General features: G+C 37.7%; 1 protein-coding gene across 1 annotated transcript in view; it reads right to left on the bottom strand.

Annotated features, from left to right (window-relative positions):
• CNTNAP2 (contactin associated protein 2) overlaps positions 1 to 27,485 on the bottom strand; it is a 1,037,874-nt gene that overhangs the window by 50,596 nt on the left and 959,793 nt on the right. Inside the window, exons 20-21 of the mRNA XM_032104142.1 lie at positions 26,804 to 26,937; positions 14,221 to 14,314 (exon numbers count right to left, since the gene is read on the bottom strand). Of these exons, the coding sequence (XP_031960033.1) occupies positions 14,221 to 14,314; positions 26,804 to 26,937 (228 nt within the window). The remainder of the gene's footprint in view (positions 1 to 14,220; positions 14,315 to 26,803; positions 26,938 to 27,485) is intronic.

The following is a 27,485-nucleotide window of genomic DNA, read 5'->3' as shown; positions in this document are numbered from 1 at the left end:
TCCCCAAGGAATGAATTTATTCTTTTCTGTCAAAAAGGTAATACTGAACAAGCTGGAAAAACATTCGATCCAAATTGGAGACCCAACTAGAAAATTAGATATTTAATTAACACATTCAGAAATGCATGAACTGTAAAATCTCTGGAATGGAAGAATATTCAGGTAAGATTTCACTGGAAAATGAGAAACGGCATTTGAATTGATAAAGTAGATGCAGTGTTAACATACTGAAGAAGGCACACCTTCTAGGAGGAAATAAATTTCTTTCTACAATCTGCTTAGTATCATTATACTTGAAATTATTTCTAGCTTATATATTGATATCAAAAAGTATAAAAATAACCATATAAACCCCAGCCCCTTTAAGATTAATGATTAAGACTCTTTAAAACTTTAAGATTAATGTAAGTTTTAGTCGCAAAATACACATATTAAATTATTAGGGCAGAGAAATGAAATCCTTGCTGTTTTCAGGTGCTAAATCATTTGCAGTATGACTAAGAGAAGAACACCAGAGAGTTAATATTTGAAGAAAAAAATCCAAGACCTAAGGAATCACAGAAAAAAAGCTCTCCATAGAATGTGCAGAGATTTTTGCTGAATCAGCTTAAGTAGAGATTTTAAGTAGAATTTGATGGCTTATCTGGAGTAAAGCTTATGATGTTTCACTAAATGTTTGGCATCCTTGGTCTCAGGGGCTTTCTGTTCAAGTATTTGATGCTGATTATGTGATACAGGTCACCACCTATGTATTATAGTTTTCCATTCAGTGTTTTCTCTCCACCCTCCTTTTTCACCACTGTTTTTCTGCATCTCCTTTATTCTTATTTCAGGTGTTTCCTTCGTCCCTGTTTTATTCCAGATATTATCATCAGTTATATCCTTTATTCTATTGTTGCATCTACCAGTTCCCCTCTACTTTTTTTCTGGTGGGTTTTTTTTGACAAATACTTTTCTTTGAAACCTTAAGCATCGTGGTTGTTTCATGCCCCTAGGTGATGTGGATTGGTAGACTGTGGTGGGGTGATAAAACAGTTGTTGTCAAGACACCTGTCTCAGACCAGAGGAGTTCTTCACAGAAATCTGGAAAAATTGACTTATTTGAGAAGCCTCAGGTACTCCAAGAACACAGGCATGTGTGAGAGTTTCTGTGCTAGGAAACCTTAGTGTTGTTCATCACGATCTCTATGTTGAACTGAAGTACTGAATCCTCTAAAATATGATAGGCTTCCTCCAGTTCTTAATACACTATTACTGATTGAAGCAGTTTGGTGTAAGCTGAGGCAAGAGCAAAACCACTAATGATTGTTTTCTCCGAAAAATCTGCACTTCTCTTTTTCATCCCTCTTCTGAAACTGGTGAAAAGAAACACTTTAAATATTGCTGCTGGTAGTTTCAATCTAATAGTGAGCTTTGTGACAGTCGCACGTCTGACAGCATTGAAATGCACAGAGAACACTTAGTCTGACACATTAACAGATGCACAGTGAGGCTGAAATATTCTGGATATGCTGAATTTGCTGGGCATAACATTTAGCTGTGCATCTGTGCATGTAGCCACAGCATGTTCCAGTTCATGGCATGTGCAAAGCCGAGTTTAATTTCATAGGCACAGTGGTGAGTTGTCCAGGATTTCTGAATGACAAGCAACCTTCACAGACTATCTGCTGGGCTGCTGAGTGGATGTGAGTCAGAAGAAGAGCTGGAAAAAGGAATGTGAGAGGTGACCTGTAAAAGCAATTTGTGTCTTTTAGCAGCTGCCAAGCTAGTAGGTACGCATCTGCAGAAACTCTATCTGTGGACTCTATTTAAGCATGCTCAGCACCAAGCTCTGCCAGAGAAGCTGAGTAATGGCACAAGAAATCCCCAGTATCCTTTAGAAAAGTACTTGGGATTTCTGTGGATGAGTCCATCTGAAAACTGGAAAAGATTGAAATGAGTATTTTTAAAATTTCTTTTCTCCTTGTCTTCAGTTTGTTACTAATAGGAAGAGTTTGATTCAGGCAGCAATTTAGATAATAAAGGTGAACGCTAGATTGAGATTGCAGGAGTTTAAGATGTAGAGAACCCTGTCATTTTGCCTTAGAAAATCTGTGGCTAGTTGGTGTGTTTGCCATAAGAGGCTGGCGGATGTGTTTGTAAATCAGTTAAATAGCAGAGCAGTGAGGTTGCTGGTCAGAGAGGGGCCTTCTGTCAGCTGCTCAAACTGAAAAGGTCACAGCAAGGGTAGCACTGATGACACGATCCTGTTCATCAGCTTGTCCTTGCCTATGGAGAGGGAGAGCAATGTGCTGCTAATTTTGTCTGTGACACTGAATTACTGTGACTGGAGGTCCAAGAGGATGGAAATGAGCCAGCCCAAAACTTGATGCCCTCTGTTTAAGATCTGTGAAAGTAGCACAAGCTGAAGCCAAACTGCCACACGCTCAGCTGGGACAGTTGTTGTGCATTTTGACAGGAGATCTGACTTTGTTAGGGAATGGATGCCAATCCACAATAATTAAGAAGAAGCAGATGGGTGAGGTAAAGATATATTTGCTCATTTCTTTGACTTGTGGTCAGGCAGTAAGAAAAACACAAAGGAACAAGAAAAAACTGGTACCTCCCAAGGACAGCTGATCAAGTGCCATTTCCCAAACCATCCGTTCCTCCAACCTGGCACCACAGAAGCAGGACGACCCTATTTGATCCACAAGCGTCTGGCATCAGCCATCTTTCTAGCTTATGGACCCTGTTGATTTGTCACCACCGTTTCGTTCCCTATGTCTGTGTTCCTCACAGCCTCTTCCATGCCACTTCTTAGTCCCTTCGGCTCTTTGTTATTTTCTCCCCCATCCAGAGGCATTTACCCAAATTTGCTACAAGAACCTGATATTCAGATGGCACCGCTGCTGCTTAAGTCTCACAGAAAGAAAATTGTCTAACCAGTTAATATAAATTCCTACTTTTTTTTTTTTTTTCCCCAAAACATAGACATGTTTGATGATTACCATTTGAGTTCTGGAAGAAAGGAGGAAGTGTATGCAATCTGGTCATGCTAAGAGCCTGGAGAAAGCTGACCTGCAGAGCCCTGCTATGCTTTACAGACCACATCTCAGCTTTGGGTGCCTGGGCTCCTGGTGGCTGGGAGCCTGAGGGCCACTGAAATGTCAGTAAGCAGAGGAGAGAAGGAGCTGGGTCCAGAGCAACAGAGACAGCATTCTCAATCCACCTGCAGCAACAGGATGCAGCCTGACCTGAGTGTTGCTGAAATAAAAGCTGCCTGCTGCAAAATTTAGATGTGAGCTGCAGACACATTTAGATGTGAGGGAACTAGGCAGAGCAGTAAATGGAGTCAGAGGATGAGGGTGGGAGGAGAAGGGAGATACTGGCTAGCCAAGAAGCCTGCAGCAAGTGTGTGTGTGAGGAGAGCTCCCCAAATTTCTTTTATTTTGGAGACAGCTGAAGCAATTGAAATATTACTGAAATGCACAACTTTTAGTAATAAGAGGTGTCCTAAGCCTGCTGCCCTCACATGGGGCTGTGGGGAAGCTCAAAGGCAGGCAGGCTGGGAACTGGGAGAGAAATGCAGGGGAACTTGTGTACCTGTCTGCCCTATATTATGATTTTTCTTGTGTTTAACATGGCTTTTAATTGGACTGAATACATTACTTTAACAATTATGTACAAAGTAAATTTCTTAAAAAAAAATAACAGCCATAGGTAAGTCTTAAGGAAGAACTGGAAATGACCAGCTGGGAAGTAATAGAAATTAATTTGGTGTGTAAGTGCCATGCACACCACTGAAAAGCCACAAAACCAGTGCAGAAAAAGCTGGATGTGCAGCACTGTTGGTAAAGCAATCACACTGGGAATACAGGATAGTGTCTGAATGCTGTGACGAATATCTTACTGGATAATTCGTGATGAGGGAAACTAGAAGGAGGGCAGATCCAGGTCTGAACACAAAATGGGAGTTTGTCAAGCTCATCATGTCCCACTCTTCCTCCCTGTTCCCCACTCTCTCTCTGATCCTCTCAGAATAAAGTGAAAATGCAAAACAACTCTAGTATTACCCATTCATTTACTTTCCTGTATGAGGACAGGGTGTAGCCCATTATTCTAATTCCAGAAAAAAACAAACTCCTTCATAAATTTAATGCTCTGGTTTCAGTGCATTCCTCAGCAGAAAGGATGTGGCACACCACAAATACCACCCAGGAACCAGATGCAATGCAAACTGAGCTGCTATACAAGCATTCCTTCATCCCTGGAGGGGACACTATTACAAAGTCAAGATAACAGACTTAAGCAATTAAGATATGCTCTATGCATTAATGGAGAGAAATCTGTGGATTCCTGCAAGCTTGCAGGCACTTAGTGGAGAGCTGCTACATAGGCTCTTTTCTCAAGGTAAAGGAAGTACCGGAAAGTATGGCAGTGTAAAAAAATATTTTCAGCTGACATGATGTTACAACACCACTTAAATGTCCTGCCTTCTCATGCTGACCTAGAAACTCAGCAGGGTCGTGTGCCCCCTGATATAACCACGTCCAGTCCTTTGCTCTGAGCAAAATAATGCTTAGGTTTGCCTAAGGGAATGTAAAATGCTTTGAGAAGCTGTATTTGAAGTTCGTGTCACTCCCTCTCTCCTGTAGCTTTTGCAATCACCAACTTCTGCACTTTTAGAGTCAGATCAGTTTTAGCCACTGATACACTGCTGTTTTTTCTCCATATGCCCTTTTCTCCATATGTTGGTTTTCCTCCATATGCTCTTTTCATATATAGAGGGTGGGTTACAGAGAGCTCATTAGCCTTTGCATGTCCTTCATAACCTCTAACTCTCATCCTGTGATGCCAGGAAGTCAAATTTGGCAACTATCTTATTAAATGCATATTTTTGTCTACATTTAAATTAGTGGAAAACTTAAGATGTTACCTATGAAAAATGCAAAGAAAGTCTTTAAGTCCTGGTCAAACTAATACAGAAATAGTAGACCATTCCTAACTTCATTAGTCAAGTTATTGACTGTCTTGCAAAGAATCCCATGTGATTCCCATGATCCCACAATCCCACGTACAGAAGCAGGAAACCAAGAGGTTGCCATTGCTCCAGGGAGACTGACAAATATGCTAATTTTATGTTAAGTGAGCATTTACTGAGTGAAGAAAGTACATATTTTCAAGGTGCTAAACTGAAACTAAATCAAATTTGGCTGAGAAAGATATGACAGATTGATGATTTACATTAGCAATTGTAATAGTATTTTGCTTTGAAGATGTCTCTCAATATCAGTATTTCTGAGATGTCTCATCACCCACAACTCAAAAAATTCTTTTCAAATTATTCGATGTCTCATCACCCACAACTCAAAAAATTATTTTCAAATTGTTCTAAAAACAAAGCTTTTTTTTTTTTTTCTGGAGTATTTATTTTGGAGTAGCTGGAGCAGCTGGAGTATTTTAAACAATTCAATTTTTCTGACACTTGATGATAAATTCATTTCTCTCCCTGGACATTTTTGAAACAACTGTATATATGATGGTGCAACTTTCACCCAGTTTGGATTCTGCAACTGATAAGAAGGATCAGGAGGCAATTTTTTGATCAATAAGCACTTCATGTAACAATGAGACAGATGACAATCTCTCTCCAAAAAAAGAAAAAGAAAATTCAGAACACAGTCTGAAGAGGACAGAAAGTAGAAACAAAAACAGTGGCAGTATATATTATCTTGCTATCAGACTGAACAAAAAAAAATGTTACCTTTTGGTGGGAGACTGACTGTAACCTTACTCAACTTCTTCAGTTGCAAGTGGGGTACAACTCTGGTGTTAAGGTAGCTGAGAGCCACTGAGGTAGATTTGTGAGTTCATATAGTCATAAAGGAGAGATTTCTAGGTAGTGGTCTACATTTATGGGAGAGGAAACAGGCTTCTCTAAGAGAAAGTTGTAAACATGTGAGTTTATTCCTGTTATATTTAAAGGAGCTGTTTATGAACTAGTCACTGTATTGCAGATTAAATACAGTTTTATTATGGCATATAAATCTAAGAATCAGTGACTGTCATGGTCAGTGGCATAACACTGCTACTATTATGTCAGATTTAGTATCAGAATAAACAACCAAGCTGCAGCACAAGGAGCCATTAGTGATGTTGACTGTGCTGTAGAAAACCTTTGAATCTAATTCAGGAAGCAATTTAAACTCAATGCTATCCCTAATACTGTACTACACTATCCTATCCTATCCTATCCTAGTACCATATGACATTATTCTCTTGAAATTTCGGCAAAACATTCAAATAAGGTACCCTAATTTAAAACCCCTCCCCCCAAAATAAAAAAAAGGAAAAAAGCCCAGCAAAGGAAATGACAGAATCATTTCAAATAATCAGTCTCTGCTGAGTGGTGTCAGCTCTATTGGCTTGACAAGTTTTAAAACAATGTCACTGATGCAACCACAATGCCTGTTGTTATTTACAGCATGGGCATAGCTGAAGCCATTGGGAATCCCCCAATCTTCTGAGTGAGTTCCTTCTCCATGACAACTAATAGTGTTTTAACTGTACCCTGAAATATGCAGATGTAGAAAGCATTACTGTACCTATCAGAAAGGGCTTATTTAGAGAGTGTATATATACAGCTTTAAAATTTGCTGAGCAGAAACACTTGAAAATAGACATCAGACAGGTTTTGGTTCTGTAATTTAAACAATGAGATAATTTCTTTTAAAAGAAATGCAAAGTAGCCTACAGTCAAAGGTCTGGCTTAACAGGAAAATGTTGAAGTGTCTTTATATACTTCTCTTTCTTTTTGTGATAGTGGGAGTTAAGCAAATTATTCACCATGAATAATTTAGTCTACGAATTTATAGTTCTATATAAAGGTCCTAAAGAAAGATTATCTTATCTTCACATTTATTCATTGCTTAATATTGTTTGAGGAACGTGTTTATTTTACTATTTCTTGGATATACTCATGCAGAACAGGTGGTTTTTTTTCTTCTACAAAGAGCAGCAGCACAAAATAAACTTACTTTACATTCTATATACAGTCTACGTAAGTGGAGTTTAGTAGTGTGAAGATCGTGTTGAGCCTTTGAACAGAGATAAATTTCATCCTAAAAAGCTGGAGAGCTTAAAACCGCATGGACAGGCCCAGGCTTCTCGGAGAGAATGAAAGCTGTCCAGGCCTAAGGCAGCTCTGAGCCCCGACACACAAAGGTGCATTAGTGCAGCACTTCTCCAGGATCCCTGGTCCTACACTCCTTTTGGGGGTTTGTTCTTTCAGGCACAGGAGCACATGCCATGAAATTCCTATCTAATTCATACTCCAGAAACTCCCACATCCCTTGTTCTTCCCAGGTTCTCCAGCAACCTGAGCAAACTTTCTCCTAGGAAAGAGATTCTAGGAAACCTCTGGTGCTTCTGGCATAAGAGGCCACTGCAGATCAGAAGAGGACACAGACACCTTCAAATTATCAATGATGGGAGTGAAAACTAGTACAGCTCTTGAGGGAGACGTTTGACTTGAACCCAATGAGCCTCTAAAATATGGGGCCTCAGTCACTTCCCTTTCCATCTGACAACCTCTGCAATATTTTGGTCAGTCTATGTGTTGTTTTGCTATGATTTTTCCCTAAGTGAAACAAGTGTCAGATAAAACCTGAGCTTCTTTTAAATTTTCAAACAATGAGTGAGTTTTGAATAAGATGTAATTTCTTTATCTGTCTTTACAAGAAATGGCATGGAAATAATCTGCACCCTTAGCCAAAATAATCTAGCCAGAACACTATTTCTATAGCTATTTCTGATCAAAACATTAGGGCATATTCACATTTTTTGGGCATGTTTTATATCTGGAACTATGGGTAGAAGTTGCACAAGCCAGGTAAAGTAATGTAAACTTTTAAGACCTGTGCCTTGGCTTATTAAAGACAATTTTTTTGTCAATTCTGTCTGTTATCTTAGGGCAGTTCTATTCTAATTTTTGATTTTTCCTTTGAATATACTTGGAGAAAAATTATAAGATACTGTACTTTCAGCTTCAGGAATACCTCTGACTTTTTCAGACTGTGTAACACTTTTTTTTTTTTTTTAAGTGATTTAAAAGCCTTGAAGGTGCTCTGAGTTCTTCAGTTTCGCTATCTATGCCATTAGAATTTCATGGGGCCAACAGCACATTTTATTGATGTCATGTTTCTTTGGCACTTGAACGTAGTTGTGTCTGAAATAAATTAGTATTAGATACTACACAGTACAGGCAATATAATTCCTGTCTTCCTGTGGTAGGGAAAAGTTGTATAACCAAGATATACCACCTTAACAAAATACAGGAGTTAGGAAAAGGTCAGTCTAATTACTAGAGTTTAAGTTTTCATTTTATTCCCTTGCTTTTAAATAGTGTTATCAGTGTTTTGAATGTCAGATAAGACTTGTGAAAATACTCTGTTCAAGATGGCACTAACCAAATTAAATTGCCTTACAATCTCCTTTTCTTTTCTTTTCCTTTCCTTTCCTTTTTTTTTTTTTTTTCAGAGCCAGTAGATTAATACTTTGGAAAGAACTGTAAAACAATGGGATAATTTTCTCAGCAAGATTCTGTCGACTGATTTATATGAAACAATTTTCTGAGACATGTTAAAGCACAAGTGAAATAACTTTAGAATTTAGGGGAGTACTGCATCCTGTTAGAGGCTGGTTTGCATGCTAGAAGACCATGAGAATAAAGGGTGACCTTCTGGAGCTGTTGAATGCCCATGAAAGATTTGAAGACTGGGAATCAGTGAAGTCTCTTCACAGAGAATAGTGCAAGAGGAAATGAAAAGGCAGCTGCCATTACAAAGTATGAGAGGGGCTGAGAGGTGAAGAATCACCTGAAGGGTAAGAGTGAAAAGTTTGTGGGAGGAAATGGCTCCAGCTGATTTTTGGAAGAGCAAAGCTGGCTATACTCATGACAACTGAGATTACCTAAGCACCTAATTTAATCCAGTTTGCCTGGGGTTGACCATCTGCCTCTCTGGAGTTGCAGCAGATGAATCCTGCAATATTCTGAAGAATGGGAAGAAGATGTTGCATGGATGCTGAGAGGCATCAATGAATATTTTTGGCTTCTCTTCTTCATTTTAGTTCTCAAATAAAAGACAAAATTCACTTGGGCTACCCTAATTTCTGACTCAGAAGTTATTTGGGTCAAACTGGCAATTCTAAGTGTTTATCATGTCCCTTGGATGGGAGACCTGTAGATGGGAAATATTCCTTTCTGAATATGGCTTGTAGGTAGGATTTCTCAGAGAAAAACCAGACGGATCAAAACCAGAGATCTGGAAGAAAAGAAAAATTACTTTTATTTCCATCAGGTTTTGACTAGAAGAGCTGTGGAACATTTCTGCCTTTACCAGAAACACTTCAAAGAGTGAGTATGGACAGACAGATCTGAGATCAGAGAGACAGACAATAATAAATCCCAGAGGTGTTTCAACCAGGCTGATAGCATTATACAGGAGGAATAGGGGAAAGAGAATTGTCCAGATGTTATATTTTTGTATGACAATTCATACATAACTCATGCAGGGGAAAGCACATCTTTAATATTCAACTTCTACCTGCTGTAGCAGGAGGGCTCCCAATATGACAATATGCATTCTCACTGAGATTACAATACTGAATGTTAATGCTGGTGCCCAGAAATGAAGCAGCAGGAAGTTACCTTGAAGTAAGTTGGTGGATGAATTGACTGCATACTAGCTGGTTTTTTTCTCATTATCAGTGAAAGTAGGCTGAGCTACGCTGCACTCAGATTGTCTCTCTGCACTGCAAAATGAAGGAGAGCAGCAGAGCTCAAGCTGTGGAGCTCTGAATGTCAAACTACTAACATATATAATGAAGTGTTAACCTCATTATGATCATGAAGTAATAGTAGATACATGTCAAAGATGTGTAGCAGAAGAATACTTTTAAATTATTCATGATCTATTTACAGCTCTGCACTATCTTCTAAGATGCAAATTTAAAAGCTGACAAAAAGTGCCTGACAGTATAGAGATCTAATTCTAAACTGGTGTTTTATATATATATATATTAGCATTAACTTCCTATCAGGTGATGTCAATGTCTAACAGCATACCCAAACTGAGCACCAATTAGAACTATGCCTATATCCTTTGCAGAATTTTTAAATCAAGGCTATCAAAACCCCCTTTTCAATGATGGTAAGTGTTCTCAAAGAGATAAAGTGTTCATTCCTTGGCATGAAACAAACCCTCTAAGTGATAAAACTCTGCAGTTGTGTGGAAGCATGGACACTGAAGCTGATTTTGAAAGTGTGTGTTGGTTTTGGTAGGATGAATAACATGGGAGGTCATCGATGGTTTTCAGCTACAAGTGTTGAAGCACCAAATTGCCAGGCTTTTTCTATAGAAAAGAAAGTATCTTATCTAGGAATAAAGAATGATTACTTCCTGGAATAATTGCCATTAGTCACTGCTGGAAATTCAAAGCATTTTGAACTTTTGCCTCCTATTATTCAGTATCTATTTGTAGAGAGAAGCCATACAACAAAAAAGCAATTCTTCTTTCTATACCTACCTAAGCCATGAAGCAATGTCATTTATCTTCTCCTTTTTGTGAAGTTTTTCTGTGTTCTCTCCTTTGCACACTTGAAACTAACTACTTGGCTAGTAGTTAGAGTTGGTCTTACCTCCCATCAGTTCGAGGTGGTGAATGTCACAATGAATCCAGAGAAATGTCTCCTCACCAATTTTAATTTTCACCACAAACACCAGTAAAGAAACAGAAACTCCAATCAGGGAACAATAAAAAAGTCTTTACATTAATGTCAGGAAAACTCCACCACATCTAGAAATTGACCTTCTACCACTTCTTCTCAAGGAAACTGACTTTTGTGAAAAGAATCCAGGCCCTTGGGGTTGATTTCTAGGGCCTCTCTTTAGCTGTAGAGTGATGGCAGCTGCTTTTGTAAGAAGGAAGGCAGACCTGAAAGGTGTCTCCCCTTTGGCTACTTTTACTAGAAGTCCCTGAAGAACACTAGCTTGAGGCGGAGACAAAAACAGAGCCCACAGAGGTGAGCTGCAGGGACAGCTGTCAATTCTGAAAATTATAATCCGTGTGATGATGACTCATATTATGTCAATTGTTTCCAAGTGGATATTTAAGTATTTCTGAAAAGATACAATTTAACTTGGAGTGGTTGGTGGAGATGAAGGCAAGAAGCATATTCCCTTTACTTCCCTGCCACTTTCTCAAAAGCAACTCTTGTCTGATCTTGGTGTTTCTGTGCTCACTCATATATCCTGTTAAGAAACTCTCAAATTATTTCTGTTCACCAGAATGACACTTTTACAAAATCATGTGTAATTATGTCTAGCTAATTCCTTGTAAATACATATTAAATGCCAAGGAAATGCACCACTTTTAGTTATAAAGTACAGACCAAGACAGTACAGGTGTAGGTCTCTAAAAAGGACATGAAGACAAAGCTGAGTATTGCATCCAAACTCACTACACTTAATGGAAAAATCAAACCTCTGCTCTACCTCAGTAATGAGCTTCAAGTTGCAGCCTACATGAAAATAGTAGATGGCGGTCACATTGTCAAACTTTTGGATTTTTCTCTTCATATCTTATAATCCAGATAGCCAGGTTCTCCATTTTGCCTTGTGTGCAAGCCCTCAAAGCTTAAATATATGTAAATACCAGGTTAAAGAACTTCCTTGAAACATTAACAATACTTTCCTATAATTTTTGTAAAATCCTGCATTTCTCTAGAGCTACTATTTTTGTTACTAGACATTAATGTAAAAGAGGATTTTTCATTTGCTGTCTCTTTTAGCTTTATTTCATACCTCAAATCATAATCCATTTTTCCTGGGTAAGAATTATATACTAAACGCCTTTACCTCCAGTTTTCCAAAAGGGTAAAATTATTTTATTTCAGTGTTTTTCAAGCCAATGAACAAAGGCGTTTTTTAAAAAGTATTTCAAGGAAACAGAAAGCATCTCAACTTAAAGAAGAAAAGTTCTCCCTGATTGCAACTTAAACATTTTTGTTGTGGTGTCTGATGTGATCCTCCTGCTTTACAGAAAATATTATGAGCAGTTATGAAGCAACATTTTATTAATCAACCATATTTTTGTAAGACCTAGAGCAGAGAGAGGTGTTGTATTGTGGTAGGTGTTGTACAAGTGATCATTTCCGATGGGGAGCAGATGAACTCCCTATCACAGCAAGCACAGCTGTGGCAGGAGCGGCTGCTCCTATGCAAATAACACTAATAAAAATGGAAATAAGACAGACAGAAGACCAGTTTCCTAGTAAGATTGTTCCGAGTGCTCTTCAAAAACCCATCAGTCTTTAAAAATAGGGCCTTGCATTCATTTTTGCTGACAAATAAGAATTGCATGGTATGGGAACAACAGAAACTGAATGCAAGTGATGCCAGAGTAGCAGTGAAATGGGAGGCTACTCCCATATTGGCTATTTGGAGAATGTAATTGCATATGGGCACAAATTGCAACTTGATCTATGTATCCACATCTTCTGTTGGTTCTAATCCCTCTCGACCACTAAAATATGCCTAGTCAGTATGAAGTGATAGCTAGAGGCTTTAAAGATACTGAATTCTATGTCTACTTTGCCCTTCAAACTGCTGCGCTTGGGTAACCCTGTTAACTGAGCTCTTCCCTCATTCAACATGACTCCAGTAAACATGAGGTTACTCCATGAGACTCCAGTTCAACATGAGCACAGTAAAGCTCATCAACAGACATGGTCAGTTATACAACAATTTTACACTGGGAAATCCATCTCTTCACAGTGAAGTTCAATTTTTCTCTGGTAGAAAGAATAAAAAAGAATAAAAGTTTTGTTTTGTTTTGTTTTCTTGTTGGTTTCTTTAGTAATGACATGTTCTTCTGCTTAATAAAATGTCCTATTTTGAAAGACAATAACAAACAGAAAGGAAGAAGCAAAAGAATCATATTCCCAAAAGGGCTAATATAATCCCATGCTGTTAGAAAAATTGAGTCAGAGCACCAGCTCTGGTCTAGATGCCTAAATTAAGTGAGGTGAGGTGGGAGTGCACCCAGTTTCCAGAGACTGACCAAAATCAGACTGCATCATCTTCTGTACCATCAACAGAAGTGACTTGGAAAGTTCCAGAAAATAGTTCATGACTCTCCTTATAGCCAGTAATTTTAAGACTTTTCATTTCCTATTTCACAGAAGTTCTACATGTTAAATTTTAAAACCGAAACAAATAGAAAAGTGTATCTACAAAAAAATCCCATTAGCCATGTGATCAATTTCTTTTTCACTTCAAAAAGTGCAAAGGGATCACAGATTAACGCTTTAGCCACTTAACAAAGAAAAGTTTGCAATTTTCTAGATTAATCTCTTCACTGAGTTCAAGCAAAGCATATCTCTGCACAAAGCATTTAGAGGAAATAATATTAATTCCCCTTTATCTCTGAAAAGGAGAAAAAGCCCTCCTTTAAAACTGCAAATGTTGGGAAGAATTGATTCTTGAAGTGAGTAACCCTGGAAATTCATGTAAGAAGTCAGTAGCAGAAAAATTAAGCAATGCTCTATAGGATGGTCTAAAAGTGAGGCCAAGGCATCTGTATTGCCTCTTGAGTTCCTCTGGGGAGCTGGCCAGGAAACTGCTGCACTGGAAATAACCGTGAGATCCATAAAAAGGATAGAAATTGTCCAGAGGAGTGTTGCTGCAGGTGTTACAGACTCCAAAGGACCTTGCTAGTGGGCGTTCCTGTGAGAGAGTGATGGTTTGCCAGAGTGATGAGGGACAGTTATGACACAAGAGGATGCACAGGGATAAGAAGGCTGTCTGCATGGATAAAGACATTATACAAGGCACACAATAACTTCACAGTGAATGATAATATTCAAAATAACTTCAATATCTCCTGATAGAAGCAGTGGTCTCAGTAATTTCCTTTTATTGCCTCCATCTGACACTGAGAGCATAATGAAACCTCACAAAGACAATGTTACAAGGGTCTCTTTGCCCTTATCTTTTTTCCCCCCATGCATGGCAGACAATTACTTATTTGTGTGCTCATCAGTCTCTGTGAACAGGTGAACATAAGGCCTCCTTTAAGTATAACTCCAGTATCACCACTTTCTGAACAAGAATGACGTGTCCAGCAAGCATCCTGCTACACACATATCATTGTTCCAGGTATAAAGTGAAGTCTTACCTATAACTTTTCCTAGGAATAGTGCCTTTGGGGAATTGAACTGAATGTCAGATGTGGCTGGCAGGCTGTAACTTGTTGGAGGATAGTGATCAAGCTGGAGAAAGAGAAAAGAAATGATGAGTATTTTGAACTGATCTGCTTCTTACAGTTCTGATCAACCAGGTCTACTTCATGGAGTTTATGCCATCACTTATAACGTCTAATACACTTGACTTTCATTTTCATAAAGGGAAAACAACAGTAAACCCCCTTCCTTCCATATCTGCCATATCCACAGTTCCGCAGGCCTGGAGAATACCTATACTGAATATATTTTTGTTCTGATTGCTGAAGAATCACATCAGTTTTTGCCTATGTGCTTCGATTGCTAAATATAGCAACAGCATCAATAATAAAACAACTTATTCTTTCCATAGAAATAGATTTCCATTTGGGACCTATGTTACTGCTAAAGCTAGATTTACATAGCTCAGGTGTTGGGGATTTTTCTTCTCTCAGAAAAGTCATAAATTAGTAAGGCATTCTTTTTTTGCACTACATGCTTATTGCTTTCTTGTTGAGAATGTTGTTCAATTTTATTGTGATGATGCCCATTGAAACCTAAATAAATTCAATAGTAATCAACTTAGCTAAATAGTTTAATCTACAGGAAATGCATATTGTCCCTCATATGACACAGCAACCATGTTACATTAGCATATTTCCCCCTGGTTTTTAGCTATTTAACAGAAAAATGTGAAGAAAGAGAGTAATAAAATGAATTGCCTGTGCTTAGTAATAGTGCTGTTAACAGAGTTTAATATAGCTCAATAGAGTTTTGATGTTCACATTTCATAAAGGTAACTGGGATGAATTTTTATCTCTACTGTTGTTATTTATTTTCTCAGCCTTGCATGTTTATTACACAGGCTTAAAGAGGACAGAACAGTAATAGTTTATTTTATTCTGGCCTTGCCTTGGCACAAAACAGGATAGAAACTAATATATGTGATTTAAGACTTTAGAGGGTACAATAGACTGCAGAAGTAATTCTCAAAAAATGGCAACTCTACAGGGCATGCAATATTTTCACATATCTTTTTGCCATGTTTCTAATTTCAAAATGTTATGTGCATTACTTTGTTTTAATGATACTGCAAATGCTCAGTTCAGTGGTTAAAAGTAAATGAATGGCAGGTAGCATAGAACTGAAGGGCTGAATCCCCTGATACCCTGGAATACTGTGAGCTCAGGTAAAGCCTACTGGTGTCATGAATCTGCAGAGGCAACCATCTCAAAAACTATAATAATTGGAGGAGTCCTGTCTTTCTCATAATTCCCCATAAAACCCCAAGAAGAAAAGTGTATATATGTAGTAGACAGGAAAAACAGTCTCTGCAGTTTGCAAAAAAGGTCTAGCAAGTCTTAATATTCAGAAATGATTCTTAATTTGTCTTAACTAGTATTCACACCGATTATTTTGAGATAAATACACGGAAAAACATAGTTCCATCTTCTTACTCAGAAAATAAGGAGCTTCAGTTTGTTCAGAGTATCTTGAACAGTTTTTCTTAGATTTTTAATAAAGAGCAGAAATACACATTTTACCTGAAATGAGAGTTATATAAATTCAAATTCAAAAGAGTTATTTTTGAAAGGGTGTAGTCAATAAAAAGGGTTGAAATACAAAACAGATTGCAACCTCAACCACCTCAGGCCCTACTAAGTACAGACTCAAGTGCTTACTATTGGTTTTCCTGATGGAAGGGAAATGTTCTGACATCCAACATGGCAAGTGCCAGACCCATTTTCAATGGGAACTGCAGGCATATCAGGTGCAAAAAAATTCTTACTTCAGGAGACAAATAGAAATGGCTCAGATCTCTCATGGTATTTACCCTTGTGTTATTAAATGAAAGGTGTAGACTTTAGAGAGGTGTATCAGGTAAAGATTGGTGAAGACTAATCCACAAAACACTGGTTCTCCATTCTCTCATATGTCAAGAGGTTAACCTCATGTAACTTTTTTGCCTGCAGTGGAATTGTTTCCAATACATACTCAGGATTCATCTTCTAGGTTTTCCTTTTATTAATATGACTTCAAATATGCTGAAGAAACTCTGATAAAATAATCTGGCATAATATTACATGCATTGGTCTCTGTCAGTATCATCAACATATAGGTTCTTTCTTTTTCAGAATCAATCTGGAGCAATTCTGAAATATTTCTTTTTGTTGTGATCTGGAATCTGAGCAGTGGTGTTGATAGAGCATCATTAATCAGATAAAATATGAATGAATTAAAATAATTATCAATCTATGATTTAACTTATCGACTTATGGTGGATGTCCTAAAGCAGTAGCCATGTGTCCACTGTCAGAGTAACAAATAATTAGTAACAAGTAATAAAAAACCCATCCCTGCCTAATGTACATACTGCCTTTACCTGGGTACACTGGTTGTGTCTGCAGGACATACATCAAAATGAAAAGTCAATTTAAAACATGAACCACTGTGAACATTTGCATGCACAATTACAGAATATCAAATCCTGCCAGCTGCATTGTGAAAAGACTCCCTTTGTCTTCAGGTAGTGCTCAGGTTGTGGAAAGGCCCTCTCTTTCCCCATCTTGGAACAGGTTAGTTAGCAGTAACCTTGGCCAGATTTAAAAAAAACCCCTCAAAAGTCCTTCCAATGACCTCACCTTCCCTTGGGACTTCAGCATAGCAGAGCATTCTGTCCTGGTACAGAGGCAAAAGGGGTTGCAATAATGAGGCTAATGATGTGTTACATTGCAGGCTCTAACAGGAACAGACACTTTACTGCTGAGGTTTGCTCATTTAAACAGACGTCTTGTACTGAATAAAAACCTGAACCTATCTGCTCACATATATTTTTCATATCCCACTGAAGTCAAGGGAAGATATCCCAATGGGTTCAGCTATGGATTTCTTAATGGCTGTCTGAAGTCTTGGGTTGTTCTGATTCCTAGTTAAAATAAATCTCTACTTAAAAGCTGTGGATACCAATTTTCTGGAGCAAACATTCCTGATCGGGTACAGAGCGAGCTCCTGCTCCACTGTCAGCCCTGGGGTCTCTTGTCAGGGGACACCTGCATTGCTTTCCAGAGCTTTGAGTGACGCCCTTCTCTAATCCTGGCACCTGGAATGAAATGATGCACCACAAGACAGTGGGTCTAGGGAACAGTGGGTGAGGGAATAGGGAGATTTCTGTCCACTTGCTTTTATTGCATGTCTTTGTACTAAACTAGGATTACCTAATAAAAGAAACTTTTTTTTGTTTGTTTGTTTTAGAGACACTCAACCTAGGGTTTCTTTACAGGTCTGTGAGTTAAAGCAGCACGCTGAATTCTTTCCAAAGTTGTATGTGACTGCCATCCAGTGGGGGCTCCAGTGTAAGCAGCTGGAACGGAGCAGCCTGCAGTCTTTGCATGAGATACTAGCCTCTCAATTTAATAGAAGACACATAATAAAAAAGGAATTAGTAGTGTCAAATGATATTTGAAAAAAGTTATTACATTATTTAATGAAAATTAAATAGAACCCCTGCATACACAGACGTCGATGTAATGATTTTGTATTAAATTAGTTTTAAAATTGTATTTTAGATTTTTCATTACAGCTACTTTTCTTTAAAAACTGAATAATTTAATTTGAGCTTCATACAAACATACAGTGTGGCTTTGAGTGTTACACAGATGAAAATAGGTGGCAGTTTCTGAGGAACTTGCAGTTTCAGTTCTGAAGTCACATCACGTCAAGGCAGACCGCCTTTTTCTGAAGTTGTTTGGATTAAGCAGAAGTTCAATAAAATGCTCTTTCTTTTAAATTACTGTTCACTTAGATAATAAAACTAATCTTGATGGGAGTTCTGAGACTAACAGAGATATCAGTCTAAGGGCAAACATAATGTCTGCATCACCTTAGTAGTCTTGGTAAAAAAAAGGCGTAAACACAAACACATACCTTATATTCACCCTGCGGATATATTTATATCTGAATCATTGTCAACCCAGCCTGTGCACTGCTGTGAAGTTAAGGTTTTTCTTTATGCTGGAGATACTTTATTTTAAAAAATTGTCCAAATCAGATGGAATAATAATGCTGTAAGGTTTAATCTCACACCATCTGACGTCAATACATCTCTGCTATTGACTTCAGCAATAGCAGGGTAAAGAAGGGGGTGTTATCATCATGATCAATATAGTATTTCTCTTCTGAATTATTATGATGATTTATCACTTTTGTTACAAACTTTTCTAGTCCTGAACAAGGGCTTTTTGTGCTAAGTTCTATAATAATACATAACAAAAAAGGTTCCTGCTCAAAAATGCCTACAAAGTTAGCACAGACTAGGCATGAGGCCCTAAGAAAATAACAAGGTGGTATGCAGGTGTTTAGATGGAGCTCCTAATGAGTATGATAGCAGTGTATGAGAAAGCAGGAAGATGACTATGAAAATCAAATGGGAGGTATTATGCCATTCTTTTTATTGGTGAAATAAAGATGATTATTCACCTGCTAAAAGGTTAGGAAAAAACTTAAAACAATATTTTTAATACTGTGATTTTTTTTTTTTTTTTTCCTAGTACAAGAGGAAAGGAGCAGACTGGAGTGATAATTGTGTAATTCCTTAGGCCGATCATGGCCACTCTCGCTGCAATTCAGCTCCTTCCTTAGTGTGGCACTAGTGCTCCGCTGATGTGTTTCTGACGGGTCAGGTCCTTGACCCAGGTTAGTGAGATGAGATCAGAGCCAGAGCAGGGACAAGCCATGGACTGTAAACGAGTAGTGGATCCAGAGAAACAGTCAGGACCATAAACCCAGCATTTTTTACTGCCTTAGACTGTCACAGACCTGCAGCCTCACTGCTCATCTGGAACACAGGAGGAGGTACACACTTCACCAATGTGGTGTAAGGCAAGCTAAAGGTTTGCATTGTGCTTTGAGCTCTGCAGACGAAATTTCTATAGAGGTATAGTAAATATTATTTTAGGAACCACTCCTAAAAATCTGTTTTGCTGGTTTAATGCACTGATTTAGCCTTTAGCATTTTTTTTTTTTAAATAAAGGTCAACTACAGTATTTTATGATTAAGTCTCTTTTATGGAGGGATATATATTAAATATGTGATTAACATGTGATACAGACAGAAAAACATAGATACATTGCAGAAAAAAACCCCCAAATATAAAGGTTCTTTTTTTTTTCCTGGTTTAAAACTTGAATCCTTTATGTGCAGAAAGCTTGTATATATGTCTGAAAGCTGCTGTTGCTCTGCTAAATAATGACAGGGATAATTTGCCTCCCTCTAAAAAACAACAAAAATTTGGATAAAATTTAAAAGGAAATGTAGGAACATAGCTCAAAATGTAACAGAAACACTGATAAGGAAAGGGACACTATTTAGTTTGGCTGCCTTCAATTGAAACAATTCTCTGATGCTTCTTTCACATCTGTTGACTTTTTATTGCTCTCTTTAGTAGATGAATTACAATATATGTTAACAGAAGCAATAGAAAGTCATATAATGCCAAGTCATTAAAATTAAAGAGATCTACCTCAGGTACCTAAAGATGACTTTCACAGGACATTAATTTGTCCAATGTGTACTTCCATATAATGGAAACCACCTATTTCATGATAGGTTTTGACTTTTTTAGCTTTGTCTTGGACTCTGGAATTACTTAATGATTTTTTTTTTTCCTTGTTTCTTTAATTCCAATAAAATTGTATCAAACTAGAAATCACACAGGCCAAGGAAGACACACACTCATCACTGAAAATGCATTATAGAAGAAGGAAATAGTTTCAGCATAAGCCAATGTAAGTAACACATTTGTGAGGCGGATAAGCCTGCTGATACGCTCTGCAGACCTTCGCTCTGCTCTGATATGCAGACTCAGGAAATATCAGACTGTACCATGCTCCCTTCTGACCTGAATGGCCTTAGCTTTATTTCCAAGGAAAACAGGGGTGTAGGGTGAGGAAGACATTTCACTTCTGGGTCTTATCATGATACATAGCCTAGACATGGGCAAAGTTTGGGACCAGGCAGCTGAAACATGACTCTGAATCCAGCAACACAAGCTCTGCTAAAAAGATATGAGAAGGATGGATATGTAAAAGAGTTCCTCTTCTATGGAGCAGTTTTACAGAACAGAAAGTAAAGAGGAATATTATTCCAAAAGGCCTCTACATTTGAAACTATCTCAGCTGATGCAGAGGGTAAAGGTTTTGTAAAGATATATACTTCATCAGTCTGAGATGGGGGTATATGGGTCATGTTTTTCCCACTGTGTATCTGCCAATAAGGGAAAGATCTGATGCCATGTCCTGATGTTCAGGGTGAGGATATTCCACCCGCTTGTTTATTGAAGAGTGAAAGGAGTTCTGGTTTTTGAAAACATTTTGTCTGGCCTTCATTGAGCTGAGATTCAATGGGGATGTGCTGGCTTACCTTGGCACGTGCCACTAACCAACTCTGTCACACACAAAAGGGAAGTACAATCGTTCATTTATGAGGTTCCTGTCTACCCATAATTACTCTTTTTAACTGAAATATTGTGAGTCACACTGCAAAATAAAGAAATTGAGTAAATTCAGTGAAGGTTTAAATCAACAAAACTGCTTGGAGCTCATGGTCATTCTGTGAGCACAAAGGAACAGGTAAAAAATTAATAATCAGTGAATTATTTGGTCATTTCTGATTCTGGGACACACAATTGAAATTCTGTTCTGCTGTTTCTCGCTGTTGTTTACAGACACTTTTGAGTATTGAACACCTGGTCATTTGCAACCTCTGGAACAACCTTATAGTTGGAAGATCAGGGTCTGTAATTATTTATGTTTTGGAAACCAGATGTTGCTTAGGGTAATAGTCATGATATACTATATCAATAAAGCTTTGTTTTATTTTCAAAAGTTTATTGGTAGCTATTGATAACTTCTTATGCTACTTTGTCACCTATTTGTGAAAAAAAAAACCCAACAAAAACCCCCTATATTTTCAAACCTGAGTAAAAACCACTTTCTTGTGACTTCTGATTGAAAAAAGAGCTTAGCAGTTATGGGTAAACCAAGTGCTAATGCATTAAACATGCAGATCTAATGTATGGCTCTGCTCTAGAAAATGGTCTGAGTTTGCCTTTCTGTGGCACTAGCATTTTGAGTAATACATTGCCACTACAGAAGGGCAATACATAGTGAAAAGGATGTATCCCCAGGGATTTTAAATAATTCATTTCAGCAGGAAGGCCTTTGTTATTGATAGAACAAATGATTTTCTTTTTCCTTTAAGAAACGTGTTTGGAAATTCGTTAATTATTCTTTCAATATAATAGAATTACCTGGGTATTAGGAAACAAAGCACAGGGTTAACTGTTGCATTGATGTTAACTATGGTTTACATGTTTTACCTGTGATTAAAGTCCTGGATACTTAAAACATGTTTTATCCATGTCAGCAGCTATGGAATTTGTAAATACTCTCTGACTGGCTCCTTTCAAATCATGAACAGTTCTTCCCCATTCCCTACCAGTGAAATGTTAGCTAAACCAGCCTTCAAATTAATCTGGTGTCTAGACAATTTACAGCACTACCCAAAGGAGGCTGAGGCAGCATAATTCCCAGAAAATGAAGGACATAAATAAAGATGGTATTTCCACATCATTTTGATGGCATAACAATCATTGCCATTTCTAATCCTAGGGTAAATGTTTTCAAAATATGACTCAAAGGGACAGTATTCAGAGAAGAGTTAAAAAATTGTTTTCAGTCTCAAAAACTATAGATGGATGATGGTATACTAAAATAGATCCGTTTATTTAGCATCTTGCAGACAAGATGAAAAGATGTTTTAATCAGCATCTCTAAGAAAGTGTGAAGGGGAGTGACACCTGACACTAAACATTTCTTTCATCTATCAAGTATAGACACAAAGATCCCAAAGTTAAATGTTGAAGTCTGCATAATTCAAACTGTAAATTAGGTGAAAATTCTTTACAAGGATGGTACTTACACAGCATAAGACATAGCCAAAGGATATGGTAAATTTTCTATCATTTGAAGTCTTTAAAGCTAGATAAAATGTCTTTCTAGAAAATTTATTTTACTGCTATCATTATTTTTGGGTTAGCTGCAGAAAATAATTTGGGGAATTTTATGGCCTCTCTTAAGCAACAGCTCAAACAGTGATCATATTCTGTTGAGGTTTCAAAATATAGGAAATACAATAGCTAGGTGTAATTCTACAGCATCAATAATGATGGGAGATGAAATTATAGCCTCACTGAAATCTATAAGGAAGTTCCCACTCCCTTTAATGAGAACAAAATTTAATCTACAATTATAAAATCTTTGATATAGTCATTGCTTTTAAGATGGGGATTATATACAGACTGCCTTGCTCCATCGATTTTATTGCTATGATGTTTACCATTTTATTTTGTAATTCAGAATAGTTTTGAATTAAGTTTGTATGATTTATATTTTTAAAGCATCTAGGAGTTTGCAGTTATCTCTTTTCAAGTAGTGCAGAGCTCAAAATGGAAATGGACTTGAAAAAATTATTTTTCTTCTTGATTTCACTTGGGTAAGGGTCAGATATTTCATTGACCATTTTTTCACACAGATGGGTATATACTCTTGCTTGCCTCTTGTGAAGTTGGAAAATGAAGATTTGTACAAACACATTTTCTGATTATTCTCAGCTTCAGCTGAGTTCAGGTCAAGATTTAGCCATAAAGCCTCATAATTTAGCTCATTTTGTGCAAAGTCAGCAATTAATATTGAGAATGTATGGTATTGTTGTGTACAGCCCCTCCATCACATTTTGACATATTGTCCAAGGCTGAAACAGAGAACTGTCAGCCATCCTTTTGTGTGGCCTTCTGAGAAGATGAGCAGTGGCTGCTGATAGTTTTCCTGAAAGCATACTCATAGTTTTGGACAGAGTTTGTTCAGATTCCTGAAGAAGTTGCTCAGGTATAATCCTTCTCAGGAACAAAGAAGGTGTTATAAGCTGCAACTCATAACCCATTACCAGAAATGGCTTTAAAGCAGGGATGGAGAGAGACCTGTTGAGAATGTACAAGTAAGGAAGCTGAGAGGTCCAGTCTAAGTCTGTTGACTATCAGCTTTATTCCACTAACTCTCAAAGCATATCATACTGGTTTTTTCATTTTTTTTTTCTTTTATTTTTCTTTGTAGCAGGCTGATCTACCTTTCTGCAACAGAGCAGAAAAGTCTCTGATCCAGACTCCATCCCCATTTTACTCTGGGGACATGCAAAGAAGCAGAAGGTATGAATCTTGCACACAGGATGCAACTATCACAGCTCTTTAAGGTACAATTTAAAGCCTGCTGGAGGCAATGGAAGGCCTTTCATTCACTTCAATGGGCTTTGGATCAGAACCTCAGCTAGGGAGCTTTTGTCCTTGGCTCTCTTCAAAGAAGATTTTACTGATGTGTGAATACTGTTAATCACCCATGAACACTTGGTAAAGAGTGATCTGGTTTTTATGATATGTAAAATACCCTGCTGAAGCATGAAATCTTTTAATAAAATCAAACAAAGAAAAACTTGCCCTCCATAACCTAAAGCTCAGCTCTTGAAATGTCATTTATTGGAATAGTGCATTCCCCATCCTCAGTCTGGGCTTTTTCTTGCCACAGGTGAACTAATATAGCCTTGGAGGTGCACCATGGTTACTAGTATCTGGTATTTTGCTAGAGGGGAGGGATAGGAACTGTTATTATCAAATGTTAATTTTGTCCACCTCATGGAAACAAGAGCAAATAAGCATATCTTTGTTCCTGAATTTATGTAATTTGCTTTTTCTGACATGTAAATTGACTGCATAGCCTTAATCTTATCCTTGAGAAACCACTGGCAACGCAATTGAGAGCCTGTTATTTCATGTAGAACTAACTACTGATTTGTCTGCAGTCAGTAAATGTATAAAACTGAAATATAAAAACCATTTGACAGAGCCTTTGCTGCTACCTTCAGTCTTGACTGCCATGTTAGGAATAGGGATGCAATTATCATAACAGCAATTCACACTAAATATTTGTTCTTGGGCTTATTTTGTTACCTTATGGACATACAGTGTTGTGGCTATGTTGATTTCAAATCCCACCTCAAATTCTGATTTTATGTATGTAATCAGTGGTCTCCTGTCTGCTAGCATGAGGTGAAGTCACATAGAGTTCATTAATGAGTCTTTTTTCATATTTATATGTAAGTGAAAGTCCTGAGAATCATGATAAAACTCTAGTTCACACAGTGTATATGGTAGCAATTTATTGCCTGGCTTCAGATTTTTAAATCTCTCTGGCACTACAGGGTTATTTCAGTAAGTTAGAAAGGCAGGTATTCTAAGTGTGAACTTGCTGTTAAGATCTCAAAAATACTGAGTGCTCTTGAATTGAAGCTTTGATGAGAAATAAATCCTTCTCGTGACACTTTTATGCCATGTAGAGATGTGGAAGTGTGAGCAATAGCACCTGGCAAGCAAGCTGTCTTCTTTAAAAGCAAGCAAACCAGCTGCTCATCAGGTTGGAGAAGGATTTAGCAGGAAATAAAAGTCTACTCAAATGTTCATAGCTCAGATCTGCAAGAGAAAACTCATACTTTATGATTTGTACTCTGAATACTGAGAAAAACTGTATTTATATCTTCTGTATTTTCAAACACTGTGAGGAGTTCATTTTTGAAAACAGGAATAATTTTCAAGTGAACAATCTGTTTAGGAGATTCATTTCTTTTCATATTAGTTCTCTCATTAACAGAAGGTAACGGTATAAGTAATAAAATAAACTTATGGTGAATAAACAAAATTTGATAGAAATAGTCTCTTTCAGGATATTGTAAGGATAGGATTTCTGGATTTGCTTTGTATGGGTCCCTTCTTTCCCTATTCTTGCATGTGCATCAGACAGATCACCTCATGTAACAAGCCTCAAATGTATCTCCTTTCTGGTTACATAAACCAGCTGCACTTTAAGCACATGAAATAGGTTTAAAAAAATTTTACCCCAGCAGAGAAACACTAACCAAAATGTTTCTGGCTCTTCAAAGTCCTAGATAGGCAGTGGTCTCATAAAACACTGGGAGAAAATTGTTTGGAACCAAATTCAGGTGAGCTGTGGCAAGGCTGCAACATTTAACTGTACATATTTTCCAAATGGGCAAGGTATCTCCTCTGATCCCTTTGGAAAATAATTTATTTAGTTTTACAGCTGCCTAAATCATCCAGCTAGGATTCCATAGGAAACATGCCATACTTCCCCAAAATAAAAGTGTTTAACACCAGAGGGACACTAAACTCTACGTCTTCCTTAGCTTCCATTTAGCTGTAGGAGAAATAAATGCAACAACGTGCAAGACAGACACATATATCAATATATATCCCCCCCAACATCCAACAGCCTGAAAAGAGTTTGCATGTATCATGTATATATTTTTTAGGTTATTTGGCATTTTTTGAATAATTTTGTGATAATTCTACTTCAATGCATTCAGTGTTACTCTAAATACTGCCAGCCCCAGTCAAATGACATTGTAATGCACTGAAAAGTTTCCTTTTGATACCTTGAAACAATAGTTGTTGGATTTTAATGAATATATATTTTAATCTTTAGGTAGATAATACTGTGATGGGTACTATCCTTCACCTTTTGGCTTGGTTCCCAAGGAAACTTCCCCTTTTTATATTTCATTTATTACTGGTTTTGGTTTGCTTCTTCTGAACTAACAAATCCAGATTAATGTATCCTATCCACCTGACTCCTGCTGACGAAACTGTTCTTATACCCTGCTTGCAAACTCCATGTTTGCAGATGTGACAACCAGGGAATGAAAAGAGAGTTCTGTAATGACCAGAGAGAAAGGAGGCTGCCTGCAAACACTGACTGCTTCTTGCAGCACTCCCCTCAGTTATTAAAATAGCATTATACTATCTGAAAGTTTTGTAAACTGAGATATATGGAGAGATGAAGTTCCTACCTGTGCTGTACTGAAACCTAAATAAGCCAAAGATATTCAACAATACTCTCTGTCCCAGACTCATGTCACACAAACACTTAAGCATCTGCTCAGCTTTGCAAAACTGCTCTTGCGATTTCACTGGACTGCAGGGTAAATTTAAATTTAAAGACATTCTCATTTGCAGACTCAGGACTTAACGGAATGATATTATTTGCATCAGGCTTCACTACCATTTAAGATGCTGTAGGGTATCCCTCCTGGCTTCCAGCCGCTGCTCCAGAATGGCACAGTTTTATCCTAAGTCCCACGTTATCTATCAGCCCAGATGTCTCTGATGCCCTCAGGCATCTACAGTGACACCTGTATTAGCCCAGCTGTCATCACACTAAAATGAGGATTTCATAACAACATCACTTGATGCAAGGGAGGGAGTGAATAGCTTTTATTAACTCCTGGGAGTGTGATCTGCAGGCAGAACCCAATCTACTGTACTTTTTATTTTCTAAATTGCACCGATCTTTTCAGAGGACTGGAGACCCGTCTAGTAACAAAATGCTACAAGATATATGTAATGGAACTAAACAACTGACCTGCAGTACAATGTCCCGTCCATTCCGTGTGACATTAACAGTGTGGGGCTGTCCATTGGCCATGTTTCTGTGGTCAATGTCAATGTTATATGGCTCTTTGGTGCCCCCAAGGTTGTACCGAATTTGCAGATTCCCTGGCAAAAAAGAAAAAAATGTGAAAAGCACCCTCAGGTATTTTGATCTTTATTCACCAGCTATTTTCCCATCTTTATTTTCACATACAGCTGTTATCATTTCACACTTAATTGCTCTCATAGCTGGTCTCTGCAGTAAGAGAAGAGCTGGTGTTTGACATTATAAAGTTACTGGGCTGAAACTGCCTCTAGTTTATAACCCAGAAGTGTGACAATGACCAGCATCTCCAAACCACAGTGTTTGTAAACACTCCAGACTGCAAACCAAACAAATTGGAGTTATGCCTTGAACAATATGGACAATTGGTACAAAACTGAGTGCATCGAGTAACACTTTATTGTTGAGATTATTATACTTGCTGCAGTAAAATTCTTCAAAATTGTACAAAGCATAACATTTTCTAAAGAACAAACCATTGACGTGCACTGAATAAAGGCAAAATTACAACAAATTAGCACTGACACATAATTCACACAAGGGACTTCCTTGCTCTCACGTTTAATTGTTGTTAATGGGTGACCGTCTGGACTTCCATGGAAATTTAGTA

This window comes from Corvus moneduloides, chromosome 1 (assembly GCF_009650955.1).
Source record: "Corvus moneduloides isolate bCorMon1 chromosome 1, bCorMon1.pri, whole genome shotgun sequence".
NCBI lineage: Eukaryota > Metazoa > Chordata > Aves > Passeriformes > Corvidae > Corvus > Corvus moneduloides.
This window is presented reverse-complemented; position numbering and strand designations above follow the sequence as displayed.